Below are 17,804 nucleotides of genomic sequence, written 5' to 3'. Positions count from 1 at the left end.
CCTCTGAGATTGGACATAACTCAAAACAAAGCACACATAACATGCTTGGGAAAGAGATTAACTGATAATAAGAATCTGTTACTCCTGGTGGAATGGAAGTGCTAAATGGAAATTAAGTAGTTATGCAAAAATGATCTTTTTTCTGTACTTAAGTTGATACGCTGAGGGGCATATCTGTTGCCCTAGCAAGGAGGGAAAGCCACAGGGGAAATGTGCTTTCATGCAGAGATGAGTGAATCCGGGGCAGAACAGTCAAGCACTGTTATTTTTGCTCTTTTGCAGGACTAATTTGTCAGACTCATCAGCAGCACAGCTCTCAGAAATGGTGTTTAAATGTCACTTCCCATGAAATATACACAACTGATACATACATTCCTAACACTTAGGCCAAAAAAGTGTGCCTTTCAATGCATGTCACTGTCTGCAACACAATTTTAAATTTGTTATTGTGCCAAGAATATTTATCATAGGCTCTACCCTCTGAACAAGTTTTTAAGTGTGTAATATCATGTTATTGAGCAGGATGCTGAAAGCAGGTCTCTGGAATGTATTCACGCTGCTTAACTGAAACTTTATGCCCTAGATTAGCTACTCAATTTCCCCTTCTCCCCAGGTCCTGCCAACCGGCACTCCATCCTTGAATTCTACGATTCGGACTACTTTACGTCCTCATGTAAGTGTAGTCATGCACATTTGCGCTTCTGTGACGCTCACTCAGCATACCGCCTTTAAGGTTTGTTCATGTTGTTGCATATGGGATTCTTATTTTTAAGGCTGAATAATATGCCTTTGTATTCATCATATTTTCTCTGTCTACTCATCTGTCCATGGATATTTAAAATGTTTCTACACCTTGGTTATTGTGAATTATACAGTAATGAACATGGAGCTGCTAATACCTCTTCAAGACCCTGCCTTCAATTCTCTGGGATAACGATCCAGAAGTTAGACTGGTGGACATTTAATGTTCCATTTTACATTCCCACCCAAAGTCTACGAGAGTCCCAGTTTCTCCACATGCTCACCAACACATGCAATTTTTTTTTAATTTTTTAACCATCGTTGTGGTTTTTATTTGCATTTCCCTACTGTGAGTGATGGTGGCATCTTTTCACAAACCCAGGGTCATTAGTATGTCTTATAGAAATACCTACTCAAACCTTTTATTCATTTTTCAATTTGGTTATTAAGGGATTTGCTGTTGAGTTGTAGGAGCTCCTTCTATATTTTGGAAATTCATCCCTTATCAGACATACAGTTTGCAAGTATTTTCTCCCATTCTGTGTGCTGCTTTTTCATTGTTATTTTCTTTGCAAAAAGCTTTTTAGTGTTATAGTGTTGCATTGGTCTATGTGTTTTTTAATTTTTTAAAATAATTAGCTGAAAAATCAGTATTTTACATTGGCAGACCTACCAAAAAATGCTATGTATGATACTTCCAAACATAAATTTTTGAAAAAAAATTATCTGAGTTCTTTATCTGAAACTACAGTACACTGCTATCAGATAAAGGTCTGCTTTGTTAATGAGAGAGAGAAGCTAATAATGAAAAGCAAATAATTATATGATGTCAAAATTCTGATTTGGGAAGTCGCTTTATTCTGCACAGTGACTGCTGATTCGTAAGTACAAATAATATTTTGACAACATTTATTATTTCTCTCCTGTAATTTTAGGTATTATGTTATAAAATCTTCTTTAAATTTGTTACTAGCTTTTTTTAGAATTTTTAACACAGCTCAAGAAACATTTTTCCAAGTAAAATGCTTTTGATTTATTTAAGAACACCCTTGCACTAACAATTCAAAGACATTCACCCCAAGTGAAGGTTTAGTTCATATATGGGTCTTGTATGTGTCAGAAAATAGATTAGCTTTGAAAACAGAGAGTATATCAGCAAGTATAGCTCATGAGAGAGCTATTGTCACTTTGATAAAGTACAGCTGTTTACTGTGCTTATCTGGGAATAAACCAACTGAACAGATTTGTCCTATAGAGTATTTCAGCTGTGAGTTACCTAAAGACACAGGTCAAGAGCAACATTAAGTTATTCTGACAAAAGTCACAACAAGGACTGCTTAAGGGTGGTGGGAAGGGATCTCTCCGCCTGGGCTAACCATAACACATTCTAACACTGCAGAAATATTGCACGAGACTCTCTTGAAATAGCAGTAGATAAAGCTGCCACCTCCAGTGCCAGCATCCCATGTGGACACCGGTTCAAGTTCCGGCTGTTCCACTTCTGATCTAGCTCTCTGCTATGGCCTGGAAAAGCAGCAGAAGACAAAGTCCTTGGACATCTGCACCAGTGTGGGAGACCTGGAAGAAGTTCCTGGCTCCTGGCTTTGGATCAGTGCAGCTCCAGCCATTGTAGCCAACTGGGGAGTGAACCAGCAGATGTAAAATCAATCAATATCTCTCTCTCTCTCTCCCTTTGCCTCTCTCTCTCTCTCTGCCTCTCCTTCTCTCTCTGTATAACTCTGACTTACAAATAAATAAATCTTTTTGAAAAATAGTATACTAGATACAAATTTAGATTTTTTAAACCTCCTGGGAAAAATTACAAGTTTTTTTATTTCAAGAAGGGAATACCAGTAAAAATTTTAAAGTCATTTTCACATGCTTAATATGCCCATCCATCCTGATATTCAGACGCCTCTGAAGTATGTTCCTCATAAGATAGGCAGAAGGAGTAAAATAAGTATAGGTGGCAGGCCCAAATAAATGCTGCTTTACTCAGTGATGTGCTGTTAAGGAGACACAACAAAGCCAGTCAACCCCTCAGATAACACCTGATGCAGAAAGCCAAGGCACTGAGCAAGCGGCGGTCATGACAGAGCTGGACTCAAGAAGCACTGCCCTCCCTGAACAATCAGATCGCTGAAAATGGACCTGCCCCGAGGGCTGAAGGACTCCCAGTAGGACTGGAGACTCTGCTGGCTGCCAGCTGAAGCAGCCCCTTGCTTTGCATGGCTTCTAAAGCCAACAGCCACAATTGAGGGGACAGAGTTTGGAGTCATTGCTGACAAAACAGGTGGGACCATAGATTTTGTTTTCGGGACAGTTGCCACCTAATCTGCCAACCTCCCATTCAGGCCAGTTCTCCTCCCAGTCCAGCCAGGTAATGGGAGTCAATGAGATGACATCTCATTCCAGCACCCCATATGAAGAGATAGTTTGGTCCGAGCCTCACACATATCTGGTCAGAGCTTAAAGCCTACCCATTTTTTTGACAGGCAGAGTGGACAGTGAGAGAGAGAGACAGAGAGAAAGGTCTTCCTTTTCCGTTGGTTCACCCCTGCCACGGCCGCTGTGGCTGGAGTGCTGCGGCTGACGCACTGTGCTGATCCAAAGCCAGGAGCCAGGTGTTTCTCCTGGTCTCCCATGCGGGTGCAGAGCCCAAGGACTTGGGATCCTCCACTGCACTCCTGGGCCACAGCAGAGAGCTGGACTGGAAGAGGGGCAACCAGGACAGAATCTGGCACCCCAACTGGGACTAGAACCCGGTGTGCTGGCGCCACAGGCGGAGGATTAACCTATTGAGCCATGGTGCCAGCCTAAGCCTACCCATTATTAAGCCTAACCACCACCACCTCCCTCCCCATCAGTTCCTATTTGCTTTTAAATAGGTTAGTAATAGGGTGTAAAGTAACAGCTACCTTGGACAGTGTCACCACAAGGATTGATAGGTAGCCTACACCTATTTGGAGAGGCCCTTGTGGAAGACTAAATGGGGTAGAGATGATTTAACATGTAGATGGCTTGCTAGTCTGTATCCTTCCTCTGAGGCTCCGGTTTTCAGCATTTGACCAACATCCTTAACTTCCTAACAGAACATGGCTACCAGATATCCAAAGAAAAAGCACCACTAGTTTGTCAGGAAGGAAAATATTTAGAGCTCATCCTCACCTCTGTGGTTTGAAATTTACCCCAGAGAGCATACAGGCCCTGCAGCAAATTTCTACCCCTGCAGCCTTAAGACAGCAATAGCATTTCTCGGACTAACAGGTTATGGATCCCTATACCTGGGAAAGCAGAAAAATCCCTATTATTAGACTCCTCAATAGCAAGCCACAGCAGTGGCCCCTACTTTGGGAAAGCCAAAACAAAACAAAACAAAAACAAAAACAAAAACAAAAACAAAAAACAAAACAAAAAAAAAAAAAACACTAACACTGCCATCACCCACCCAGTGGAAGGCTGCCTAGGATCTGTGCTCTAGAGTCGATAAACCCAGACCTGCAAAACAAGTAAGCAGTTAGACATGCAAATCGCTGCCAAAGAGGGTGTCTGAGGCATGCTCAAAGAATGTTTTCCCGCAGGCGCCCGGCTCACTATGCTAATCCTCCGCCTTGCGGCGCCTGCACACCGGGTTCTAGTCCCAGTCGGGGCGCCGGTTTCTGTCCCGGTTGCCCCTCTTCCAGGCCAGCTCTCTGCTGTGGCCCGGGAGTGCAGTGGAGGATGGCCCAAGTGCTTGGGCCCTGCACCCCATGGGAGACCAGGAGAAGCACCTGGCTCCTGGCTTCAGATCGGCGCAGTGCGCTGGCCACGGCTGCCACTGGAGGGTGAACCAACGGCAAAGGAAGACCTTTCTTTCTGTCTGCCTCACTGTCCACTCTGCCTGTCAAAAAAAAAAAAAAAAAAAAAAAAAAAAAAGAATGTTTTCCTGGCCAAACTAGACAGGTTCAAAGCCATACATTTCTATGATGAGGTCAGACAATTCCAGCACCAGGCCAAATAGGATTGGAATTTCTGGTCCAGCACTGGGTCATGGAAACCCTGGCTTTGTTTCTCCTTAGCTCTGCAGCCCCCATACTCTGACTGCTTCTCTTCACATCATGTATGTTTGATTCCCTCATTTTCTCTCTAACAGAATAAAAGCCATGCATCTCCAGAAGGTCATGAGGCAGGGCTTCCAGCCTCTCCCGGTGAACAGTGTGACCGATCCTCTGGACCACAGTGACAATCTTTTCCAAGGCCACTCACAAACACCATAGGACAGGCAGCAAAAGGAGGATATGCATCATCAGCTCTAGGCCCACACGCTAGCATGAAGAAAATACAGAAGATGGACTTTTGTCCATACTACCCCAACAAGACTATGGGCTATTTCTCTTGAAAGAGGAACGTTAAGGAAGTTAGGTAGACATCATCAGCCTATGTGTGTACAATGGGTCAAAGAAAGGCATTTTTTGGCCATGTGGTTGAATGAGGGAAGAAATATAGAGGCCAGCCTTGGGAGCAGACAAGCATTCACACATCAAAAGTCTCACCCTGTTCAATACCCTAGTAGGATGTATCTTTTGTGTGGTTGAATGAGGGAAGAAGCCTAGAAGCAAACCAGCATTTATGTATCAAAAATCTCGCCATTGTTCAACAAGTTGGTTGAGGGGGTCTTGCCCCTTCCCAGGAGGCCAGCTTAGTGGAAGCTCCCCTACCCTATGCCAAAGGGGCGCCTAGATCCATCATGAAGTTCTGGGAGGAATTTTAAGAATTTCACACCCAGCCGGCGCCGCGGCTCACTAGGCTAATCCTCCGCCTAGCGGCGCCGGCACACCAGGTTCTAGTCCCGGTCGGGGCGCCGGATTCTGTCCCGGTTGCCCCTCTTCCAGGCCAGCCCTCTGCTGTGGCCAGGGAGTGCAGTGGAGGATGGCCCAGGTGCTTGGGCCCTGCACCCCATGGGAGACCAGGAAAAGCACCTGGCTCCTGGCTCCTGCCATCGGATCAGCGCGGTGCGCCGGCCGCAGCGCGCCGACCGCGGCGGCCATTGGAGGGTGAACCAACGGCAAAGGAAGACCTTTCTCTCTGTCTCTCTCTCTCACTGTCCACTCTGCCTGTCAAAAAAAAAAAAAAAAAAAAAAAAAAAAAAAAAAAAAAAAGAATTTCACACCCAAGGAGATATTCCAGACAGGGAGGAGGGAGGAGAAATGGATGCCCCATACCCTTGTGCATGAAAACCCTAGTCTGAATGCAAACTGCTCTCAGTTCTCTCCCGAGATGCCTCTCGCCTATCAGGTAAACTTCTCTTCACCTGTTTCACTATTCATAAAAAAGGTATGCTCCTCAACTTATAAAAACATAGTGGCTTCAGCAAAAAAGAAATAAAATATGGACTTCTATGTCTGTAAAAATACTTAGCTTTGATAGTCATTTGTAATAAGAGTCTGATGCTCAAACATACTGTAAAGAAGATTATGGATTTCTTAAATCTCCTACTGATTACACGGATTGGAGTTTTCAGAAGGCTATTCAGTCTTATTTTCAGCAAGGTTTGTATTTAATTTCCTTACAATCCAGAGCAAACTGAATCGATCCCAGAGGCCGGCAAATCCTTACTCCAGGCTTTCCTTCTCCATTTGATGGCAAGAGTTCTCAGGAGTTTTCTGACTCTGCACGGCTTAGAAGGGAAGTCCTGGTGGCAGAGCCTGACATGAGGTCACCTCCTCCCAGAAATGTAAATTGTCCTCCCTGGATGCCCAGCAAATGTAATGACCAAATCACCCTACCTCAAATACTACCCTGTTTTCCGGTCCTTAGACAGAAAAGGTGCTTTCCTGAAGATACTGTAGCAGCCACCTTCACCCAAGGGTCTGTGCCGCACCGTGTCTGGTAGGTTCCAGTGTTTTTCCTCCCATTGGTGAAGTAGTCATAGGAGCACCATTTCCTCAGCACTGAATGAGGTCAAAGATGCACTTGCCAGAGAGCAGATCTCCCTGGCCCTTTGCTGAGAGAGAGTTCTTTAATAAGAACTCATGTAGGATCTCTGTCCTTAGTGTGCTGTACATTGAGATTTAATGCTATAACGAGTACTCAAACAGTACTTTTCACTTTATGTTTCTGTGTGGGAGCAAACTGTTGAAATCTTTACTTAACGTATGCTAAACTGATCTTCTGTATATAAAGAGAATGGAAAATGCAAAAAAAAAAAAAAAGAACTGTTTCAGTGACACACGTGCTCAGCAAAGGCTGTTAGGAATCACTGTTAGCAAAGACTCACTCAAAGCATTAGCCAGGATCACCTTCTCAGAGCAAGAACAGATAACAAAAGAAGCAAGACAGTCTTTCAATCGTGCACTCATTAGGCAGTGAGGTCACCACAAGCCACACCAAGTGTCTCCTGCCTTCTCCCCAGGGATGGGGAGATGCCCAGTCATCTTTTTCAAACAACCCTCGTTTTCCCCCTTTCAGTAGTTCACCTGTGTCACTTGCAGAGCATCCTGGGAAGGGGCCAACTTCCCATCCCTGGGGAGAAGGCAGGAGACACTTGGTGTGGCTTGTGGTGACCTCACTGCCTAATGAGTGCACGATTGAAAGACTGTCTTGCTTCTTTTGTTATCTGTTCTTGCTCTCCCTTCTGTCCTCACGCCTTTTGTCCTGCCTCCTCATCTGCCTCCACCTCTCCCTGTCTCTGTCATTCTACCTTTCAAATAAATATTTTCTTTCTTTCTTTTTGATGAAGGGGCTACTGTGTGATGTAGTGGGTTAAGCCACTGCCTGTCACAATGGCCATGCAGGATCAGGCTGAAGCCAGGAGCCTGGAACTCCATCCTGGTTTCCCACTTGGGCATCAGAGTCCCAAGCACTTGGGCCACCTTCCACTGTTTTCCAGGTGCATTAGCAGTGAACTGGATCAGAAGCTAAGTGAAAGAAAGCAGCTAGAACCTGAATCCGAGCACCAACATGGGATGCTGGGGTCATAGAGAGCACCCTAACATACTATGCCACAACGGTGGCCCGACTTTCCATCCTTGAAATGAACCCAACACAATCAGATCACATCAGTTAAGATGAACTCAGAATACCAACACACTCACTATGTGAACTTGCTGCAATTTTCCAGACATGGTCATGAATTTTAAAGTAGATCTGTGTCTCCAGTGTGCTTGGGCATTATTTTATCTGTGGAAATGACTGCAAAATATGTTCTACCGGTGCAAACTGTGACATTAGGACACACACTGGTATCAAAAATTAAACAACTGGGGGCTGGCGGCGCCATGTCTCACTTGTCTAATCCTCTGCCTGTGGCGCCAGCATCCCATATGCATGCCGGGATCTAGTCCCGGTTGCTCCTCTTCCAGTCCATCTCTCTGCTGTGGCCCAGGAAGGCAGTGGAGGATGGCCCAAGTGCTTGGGTTCCTGCATCCACATGGGAGACCAGGAGAAGCACCTGGCTTCTGGCTTCAGATCAGTGCAGCACCGGGCGTAATGGCCTTTTGGGGGGTGAACCAATGGAAGGAAGACTTTTCTGTCTCTCTAACTCTGCCTGTCAAAATAAATTAATTAATTGATTAAACAATTTAAACTAACCTAATTTCACAGTAAACATTGCTCAAGAAGCTGGAAAAGATGCAAGGAAATGTGACTGAAGATCTTGCCTTCAGAATGATAAAAATTTTGAGGAAATAGACAAGGGATTCCAAAATGGGTAAACTAAATAATTTTACAATACTACTGTTTAGTTGGCTTGAGAGTATTGAGAGCAGTTAGTGTTTGAAAATACAATGCCACAGGAAGTAATTCCTTATAGTATAGAAGGAATTTTCAGAAAGTACCCAACTTGGAAAAATTCTTTTCCTGCCAAAAAGTGTAACACATAAAGTTTCTCAACAGATACACAGCCACTTACAGCATATATGAGAGGACACTGGAAGAGAATGAGCCTAATTTGGTATTTTTATTGCCAACTGAGATACAAATGCAACAGTTTACACAATGGGAATTCAGGCCACAAATATTTCATACATCCAACACCTAGCCATTTAATTTATTTTAAGCATCAATACTACTACTTAAAATCTACTCCCTTCTTCTAGCAGCTCTATGAACTGGATTTTTCATTCTATTTTGGGTGTTGAATTCCCTTGTTGTGGAGGGGTCTCCTAGGAGGACTCTGTAATTATGGCCACAAAACGCAAGGCTTTATCCCTTGTGGTAGTGGCATGAGGATGGGAACCGCCCTGAGCTTCCCTAGAGCCTTGCCCTGACCGGCCCCCTAACCTGGACGTGGCTGAGGTCAGGCAGGAGCGTGGAGCTGAGGACCCAGACCCAACCTGCAGGCAATCGTGCATCTGCATCTGCAGGCAACAGTTTTACTGACACTGCTGAGTTCTGCCCACCAGGAGGAAGACTGATTCCTGGACCAATGTAAGCATTTTGTGAGAATTTTAGAAACTTGGAGTGGGAAGCTCAACAGTATTAAAAGATCATTATAATTAAAAATTTATTAATAATTTTAATGATGAAAGAAATAAGGTCTGTACTCCAACCTGGGCAAAAGGAAACACACTGGTGGCATTCAGCAAGGTTCCAATTTGATTGCAAACCTGTTTGGAACAAAAAATAATAGCTATAACTTGCACATGTGTAATTCACTACTCAGGGCTCTGCCTTATCAGCAAGGCATGTGTGTGCATGTGCACAGTTGAGTCATGAAAAATACCATGACTATAAAAGCAAACAAAAAGTACCACAGGAGAAAAAGCAGGATCTTGGTCTGATGGTCACTTGTATTTCTCATGAGTCCTCCCTCTCCCCTGATAATGGCCTCATTCCCACAGGGGTCAGTGCCGAAAAGGAAGCCAGATAGGGGTGCAGGCAGGAGCCCTGACTGGTCCACAGCAGCCCCTTTAATTAAGATCAGTGTGGAGCTCTGTTGAGAGACACTGGCCTGCCCTTGCACTTCCTTTTTTCCCTGTATTGTGGAATTTAAGCTTGTATATCTAGTCCAAATTAGACCTTGTCATATGCAGGGTTTTGTTTAACTGAGAAGGATAAATAATCTGATGTTGCCAGAAATGAACAACGCTCCCTTCAAAAACCTAATCTTTCTGGAACTTTGTTAAAGAAACATCAGAGAAAATTGATGGCCATAAAGATTTATATTTATTAATCTAAGGGGATTTTTTTCTAGCTCTGGAATGATAATAGTTATTTGAGTTATGGCTGAATAATGGAAACTATTGAATCAGTGAGCCCCCTTATGGTTAGCATTCATTAATCATTTTTGTAATTAAAAATATATTTCTCAACTCAATTTTTTATATTTAACGAATATCTATCAGAATAAAACTTTTCACTCAGTATAAGACATGTTTTTAAAGAACAAAAAAAGGAAAATCAACACATCATCACATACATCATATATGGATAAAAATATTTATACTTGTAGATATGAGGTTTCTATTTTAATTATATTAAGCATAATGAAAACCTAATTTATAAACACAAGGTAGCTTCATTTCTATTTACATAAATTATATGTGCTAACTGAAAAAATTTAGATACACAATACTATGAAACAAAGATGGCTTTTGCCTGTCAGAGGTAGCCACGTGTCATGTCTCAGTGACTGCTCTGAGCTAACTGTCCAGGCATACACACAGAAGATCTTGCTCACACAAGCACTCACAAAGTTTTCATAGTGTTACATTATTGTGGAAATAATCAAAGATCCCTTAAATGAGAGCAAATGGAGGCTTCCAATTTAGAGCTGGCATAGTGAGAGACTCCTTACTGTCACTTACATCCATCAGAGACCCAAAGGCAGGCAGAGGCCAGGGAAAGATTTGATTCTGATGGGAGATAATTTGTGTGACACAGTTGGAGGGAGCCAAATAGCAGTAGGATGCACCGTGTGACTGCTTAGCAAAATGGACTTGACCTTTGCTGGATGATTCAGAGCTGGAGGCAGAAGAGGAAAAACAGAAAAACAAGATGTAACCAGCAGTGATGGACCAAGTCCTTGTGTTCCAGACTGCAGAATTAATGGCTTGTCTTGCAGAATGATTGCCCATGGCCTGTGGTCAGGGTTTTATTATCAGCTTCCTCCATGGTCTGGACACTGTCGTTTTGTGTAGGCAGGGTCTCACTGTCCATTATTTCACTGTAACTTGGATTTATCCAATCCATGAGCATGGAGGATCCTTTCATTTTTTGTGTCTTCTATTTCTTTAATGTTTTGTAATTTTCATTGTAGAGATCTTTTACATCCTTGCCTAAATTTATTCTAAGGTATTTAATTAATTTGTAGCTACTGAATGGAATTGATCTTTAAAGTCCTTTCTCAGCCATGGCACTGTATATTCAAAGGCTAATGATTTATGTTTAGTAAAGTATCAGGATATAAAATTAACAAACTCTTTTAGGAGTTCCAATAGTCTCTCAGTGGATTCTACTGGATCCCCTATATACAGCAACATGTCATCTACAAATTAGGATATTTTGACTTCTTCCTTTTCATTATGTCCCCCTTTGATTTCTTTTTCTTGCTTAATAGCTCTGGCTAAAACTTCTAGGAATGTATCAAATAACAGTGGTGACAGTGGGCATCCTTGTCTGGTTGTGGATCTCAGTGGGAATGCTTCCAATGTTTCCCCATTCAATATTATGGTGGCCATGTGTTTGTCATAAATTGCCTTTTCTGTGTTTAGGAATGTTCCTTCTATACACAATTTGCTTAAGGTTTTCATTATGAAAGGGTGTCATATTTTTTCAAATGCCTTCTCTGCATCTATTGAGATAATCATATGGTTTTTGTTCTTCAGTTTGTTAATGTGATGTATCACATTGATTGATTTGCAAATGTTGAGCCATCCCTGTTTACCGGAAATAAATCCCACTTGGTCTCAGTAGATGATCTTTCTGATGTGTTGTTAGATTTGATTAGCTAGTGTCTATATTACCAAAAGCAATTTACAGACTCAATGCAATCCCAATCAAAATACCAATGACATACTTCTCTGATCTAGAAAAAGTGTTGCTAAAATTCACATGGAGATAGAGTTCCAAGATGGTGCAGCAGGGAGGGAGCTTACTCCTCTAGCCCCGGGGAAGACAGTTTTAAAAAAGGGGGGAGCGGAGTGCAGTCTTAGGGAAAAGTTAGGGAGAAAACAGCAGAGAAAACTACGCAGTTTAGAGGGACACAGTGGACCTATGTGGAGGGTGTGGACACCCACAACTCAGGAGTCCAGCAGCCAAGAGCCTACACATCAGTGTTGGAAAGTGAGGTGAGACCAGACCACAGCAGCCCAAGCCACTGGTGATAAAGCTGCAGGAAGAGCCTAGAGGGAACCTGGCTTGGAGCCCTGTAGGGGATAATGCACCAGGCAAACTAGAGGAGAAAAAAAAGGAGGGGCATGTTCTCTCTGCCTGAACACTTTACAACAACATCATGTAACAAGCCAGTAGAGTGGGAACCATTTTGAATATATGTAACAGCTGTGTGATCTTACGTCAGCAGCCACCAAACAGCTGAGTGGAGACTCCTGACTCTGGTAGGGAGGACTAACAGGGGGCTCAGAGCTCATGATTGTGGAAAGTTTCTGTGCTGGGACCATGAAAAGAACTGAGGCTGTGTGGGAGGACTCACAGTCTGGCTGGGACTTTGGGCAGCCACTGTGAGACTCCACATGCTCAGGGCTTCCTGGTAACCTGGTGAGGGACATTGCTGGGGAACTGAACTTCACTAAGGACTACACAGATGCTCTGTGTGGTCCTTGGGGCAGAGCTGACAAATATTAAAACCACTAGGGCAAGAGCTCAGGCACTGGTCTTCTTTGAGAAGAGGAGCTCAGCTGAGAATAAACTTCCCTTCTGATTAAAAAAAGACAGAGTTACCGTATCAAACCTGGATGTGTCACCTTACACACGCCCTTCACCCTGGAGAACAAAACAGAGCTCCCTGGCCACACCCAGTACAAGCCTTTAGATAGTCACTGAAATAAGATACTCCACTTACATACAGAGGCACTGTACAAAAATAAAAGCCATCACAGCAAAAAAACAATGAAGAAACCAATGAGTATCTCCACAAATGCAGAACAATAAACACACCAATTCAAGAAACAAAAATAAGGAAGACAACATGACACCCAAAAAGAACACAACACTTCAATACTAGATTCTGAAGTTATTAAAAATAATTGAAAGGGAGAAAATCCTTCCAAATTCTTTCCATGAAGCCAGTATCACCTTAATTTCTAAACCTGAAAAAGATGCAACAAAGAAAGAGAATTACAGATCAATTTCCATGATGCAAAATCATTAACAAAATTCTAGCAAATCAAATGCATCAACACACAAAAAGATCATCCAATAAGACCAAGTGAGATTTAACACTGATATTTAAGGCAGGTTCAAAATTTGCAAATCAAAGTGATACATCATATTTATAAAATGAAGTTCAAAAACCATATGATTATCTCAATAGATGAAGAGAACGCATTTGATAAAAGACAATACCCTTTCATGATGAAAACTCTAAGAAAATTGGGTATAGAAGGAACATTCCTAAACACAATCAAGGCAATTTATGACAAACACATGTCTACCGTCCTATTGAATGGGGAAAAGTTGGAAGCATTCTGACTGTGATTGGGAACCAAATAAGGATGCACACTCTCACCGTTGGTATTCAATATAGTCCTGGAAGTTTTAGCCATCAAAGGGATTCAAATCAGGAAGGAGGAAGTCAAACTATCCCTATTTATAGATGACATGATTATATATATAAGGGATCCAAAAGTTTCCACCAAGAGACTATTGGAAAAAACAGAAGAGCTGGTAAGGTAGCAGAATATAGTGTCAACACACAATAACCAACAACCTTTGTATACACAGACAATGCCATGGCTGAGAAAGAACTTCTAAGATCAAACACATTCACAATAGTGATAAAAAATCAAATGCCTTGGGATAAATTTAACTGAAGATGTCAATGATCTCTATGATAAGAATTGTAAAACATTAAAGAAAGAAATAGAAGAAGATATGAAAAAATGGAAAAAAACTTACATGTTCATGGATTGGAAGAACCAATATTATCAAAATATCCATTCTTCCAAAAGCAATTTACAGATTCAACGTGAAACCAATCAAAAAACCAAAGACATTCTTCTCAGATCTAGAAAAAAAATAATGCTGAAATTCATATGGAGACACAGGAGACCTTGAAAGTAAAGCAATCTTATACAACAAAAACAAAGTGGAAGGCATCATAATACCAGATTTAAAGACATACTACAGGCTGGCACCGCAGCTCACTAGGCTAATCCTCTGCCTGCAGAGCCAGTACCCTGGGTTCTAGTCCCGGCTGGGGCGCCGGTTCTGTCCCGGTTGCTCCTCTTCCAGTCCAGCTCTCTGCTGTGGCCCGGGAAGCAGTGGAGGATGGCCCAAGTGCTTGGGCCCTGCACCCGCATGGGAGACCAGGAGGAAGCACCTGGCTCCTGGCTTCAGATCAGCACAGCGCCGGCCGTAGCGGCCATTTGGGTGGTGAACCAATGGAAGGAAGACCTTTGTCTCTGTCTCTCTCTCTCACTAAATCTTCCTGTCAAAAAAAAAAGACATACTACAAGGCAGTTATAATCAAAACAGCCTATTACTGCTACAAAAATAGATGTAGAGAAATATGGAACAGAATAGAAATGCAAAAAATCAATCCAAACATCTACAGTCAGCTTATATTTGACCAAGGAGCTAAAACCAATCCCTGGAGCAAGGACAGGATCTTCAACAAATGGTGCTGGGAAAACTGGATTTCCACATGCATAAGTATGAAGCAACACCACTACATTACACATTACACAAAAATCCAGAAGGAGGAGGAAGTTCTCAACTGTAAAACTGTGTAGTTCTCCATTCATTCCTACGGACTTACTTCTAATAGAACAGCTTAAAAATTTGTCATGGGATTCCAAATCCCATTAACCTTGATGGTAAAAATGTCATCTTAATTGTTAAAGTGATCATATTAAGTGTTAATGTGAATATATAGATATAATTAAGTGTTAAATTGATCATATAGATAGGATCAAGTGCCTGGTACTAATAATAGATAGAATTAAAAAAGAGAGAATGTTCCAACATGGGAAGCAGACCACAGAGCAAACTATGAAATTACAATCGCTTTAAGTAACACTCTGACCTCAGAATCAGCCCTTAAGTCTTCCTGGTCTTGCTGAAAAACCCGTCAGAGCATTTCAGGCATGGAAAGCAAAGATGTTGTGGCAAAAAATGTTCTAAACGAAGGATCTCTGTGAGACCCCAGCGAAAAAAAGTGGCCATCAAAGAAGGATGTACTCTTCTCTAAAGGGAGAACTTCTGCGTTGCTTATGGATGGAATATACTGATGTAGTCTGTGGACTCAAAAGGCTTCCATAGCCTAGACAGCTCATATCAAGAGCTTCAGGTGGTAACTTATGTCATATATAAGAGTGTAAATTGTTAAATTAACAACACAAGCCACTGTGCACTAGCTCTCCATGTAGGACTTCTGTTCTCAAAGAGTTGTATCATGAGAGTTAACTGTGAAACTAGTTCTCAAACAGTTTGTGAGTGGGTGAGTGGGTGGGTGGGTGAGTGGGTGGGTACAAATTGTTGAAATCTTTATTTAGTGTAGAGTTGGTCTTCTGTGTACAAAGTTAATTGAAAATGAATCTTAATGGATAATGGGACTGGCAAGGGGAGAGGGAGGAGGAGGAGGGGTGGGAGAGTGAGTGGGAGGGCATGCATGGTGGAAGAATAACCATATTCCTAGAGTTATACTCATGAAATTTGTATTCCTTAAATAATAAATTTAAAAAATTCACATGGAAACACAAGTGACCCCAAATACCTATAGCAATCTTATACAATAAATAAATAAATAATCAAAGTTGGAGGCATCACAATGCCATATTTCAAGACATACTACAGGGCAGTTATCACCAAAGCATCCTGATAGTGGCACAGAAACAAACTTGTAGACCAATGTTATAGAATAGAAACTCCAGAATCAATGCATGTGTCTATAACCATTTTTATAAAGGAGTTAAAATCAATCCCTGGAGCAAACAGTGCTGCAAAAAATGGATCTCCATGTGCAGAAGTATAAAACAAGATCCCTACCCTTTACCTAATAAAAAATCTAATCAAAATGTATAGAATATCTAAATTTATGACCCAATATCATCATATAATTAGAGAACATCAGGAAAACTCTTTAAGACATTGGCACAGGCAAAGAGTTATTAGAAAAGACCCCAGAAGCACAGGCAATCAAAGCCAAAGCTGACAACTGGGATTACATCAAGCTGAGAAGCTTCTACACTGCAAAACAAACACTCAGTAAAGCAAAGAGGCAACTGACAGAATGGGAGAAAATATTTGCAAACTACGCAACTGATAAAGGATTAACATCCAGAATCTATAAAAAAAAAAAAAAAAAGCTCAAGAAACTCAACAACAACAGAACAAATAATTCAGTAAAGACATGGGCAAAGGACTTGAGCAGGCATTTTTCAAGAGAGGAAATTCAAATGTCCAACAGACACTTGAAGAAATGCCCAGGATCACTAGTCATCAGGAAACTGCAAATCAAAACTACAATGAAGTTTCATCTCACCCTAATTATATAACAGCTTTCACACAAAAATCAAGAAACAACAAATGGTGGCAAGGATGTGGACATAAACATACCCTAATCCATTGATGGTGGGAATGTAAACTGATGCAGCTACTGTGGAAGACAGTATGGAGATACCTCAGAAGTATGAATACCTGCCATATGACCCAGCCATCCCACCCCTTGGAATTTACCCAAAGAAAAAGAAATCAGCATATGAAAGAATGATCTATATCCCCATGCTCATTGAAGCTCAATTCAAAATAGCTAAGCTATAGAATCAACCCAGAGGTCCATCAACTGATGACTGGATAAAGAAATTATAGTATATATACACCATGGAGTACTACTCAGTTGTAATAAAAAAAATGAAATGCTTTCTTTTGCAACAAAACAGATACAACTGGAAACCATTATACTTAGTGAAATAAGTCAGTCCCCAAAAGATATATGTTTTCCCTGATCTGGAATACATAATAGAGTACTCAAAATGTAATGTATTGCAGTGAAATGGGCATTTTGAAATTCAATGGTTGTTTACGGCCTTTGTCTCTATTGTTGAGGAACAGTGTTTTTTCTACATATTATTTCTTGAACTCTTTACTTAGTGCAGGGTTAACACTTTATGAGTACAAAGTATACTGCAAATAGATCCATGTGCAAATTAGGATTGGGAATAGGAGAGGGAGAAGAAGTATTGGAGCATGGACAGGAGGGAGTATAGGGTGAGAAGTATCACTGTGTTCCTAAATCTGTATATATGAAATACACGAAATTTATATACCTTAAATTTTTTAAAATATAAAAAAGAACAATATAGTTGGAGAAAATATTTATGAAATACATCTATCTTATTTGTATGTAAATATGTAAAGAAGCTTTAAGACTGGATAATAAATTGATATAATACAAAATGTCAACAAACCTCACAGAAGGTACAGAGGGTCATTATCTATGAAGTACATCAAAATTCTCTTCATCTCATCCCCTTATTAGAACATTTGATTCAACCATCTGAGGTAGGGCCCCATCATCAGTATTTTTTTTTAATTTTTTTTAAAGGCAGAGTGGACAGTGAGAGAGAGAGAGAGAGAGAGAGAAAGGTCTTCCTTTGCCGTTGGTTCACCCTCCAATGGCCGCCGCGGCCGGCACGCTGCGGCCAGCGCACCGCGCTAATCCAAAGCCAGGAGCCAGGTACTTATCCTGGTTTCCCATGGGGTGCAGGGCCCAAGTACTTGGGCCATCCTCCACTGCACTCCCTGGCCACAGCAGAGAGCTGGCCTGGAAGAGGGGCTAACGGGACAGACTCTGGTGCCCCAACCGGGACTAGAACCTGGTGTGCTGGTGCCACTAGGCGGAGGATTAGCCTGTTGAGCCGTGGTGCCGGCCAGTATTTGAAAATTAAAAAAAAAAAAAAAAACAC

At 41.8% G+C, this 17,804-nt stretch overlaps 1 protein-coding gene across 14 annotated transcripts in view; it reads right to left on the bottom strand.

Moving 5' to 3' along the window:
* The window catches only part of LOC149122466 (uncharacterized), a 182,159-nt gene that overhangs the window by 109,842 nt on the left and 54,513 nt on the right, over positions 1-17,804 (bottom strand). For 2 of the 14 annotated variants that reach the window (XR_016219470.1, XR_016219460.1), the window contains 2 exons: positions 13,795-13,903; positions 10,236-10,683 (listed from right to left, as the gene is read on the bottom strand). The exons of 9 other annotated variants lie outside the window; for them this stretch is intronic. Coding sequence is in view for 1 of the 5 variants with exons in the window: in XM_089312000.1 (XP_089168126.1) it covers positions 10,532-10,683 (152 nt within the window). In the remaining 4 variants the exon portion in view is untranslated. Of the gene's footprint in view, positions 1-10,235; positions 10,684-13,794; positions 13,904-17,804 lie in introns of those variants that run through there. 3 more of the 14 variants (XR_016219462.1, XM_089312000.1, XR_016219466.1) reach the window with 3 other exon arrangements.

The sequence above is a fragment of the Oryctolagus cuniculus genome, chromosome 13, assembly GCF_051225735.1.
Source record: "Oryctolagus cuniculus isolate XC-2025 breed Fujian yellow rabbit chromosome 13, ASM5122573v1, whole genome shotgun sequence".
NCBI lineage: Eukaryota > Metazoa > Chordata > Mammalia > Lagomorpha > Leporidae > Oryctolagus > Oryctolagus cuniculus.
This window is presented reverse-complemented; position numbering and strand designations above follow the sequence as displayed.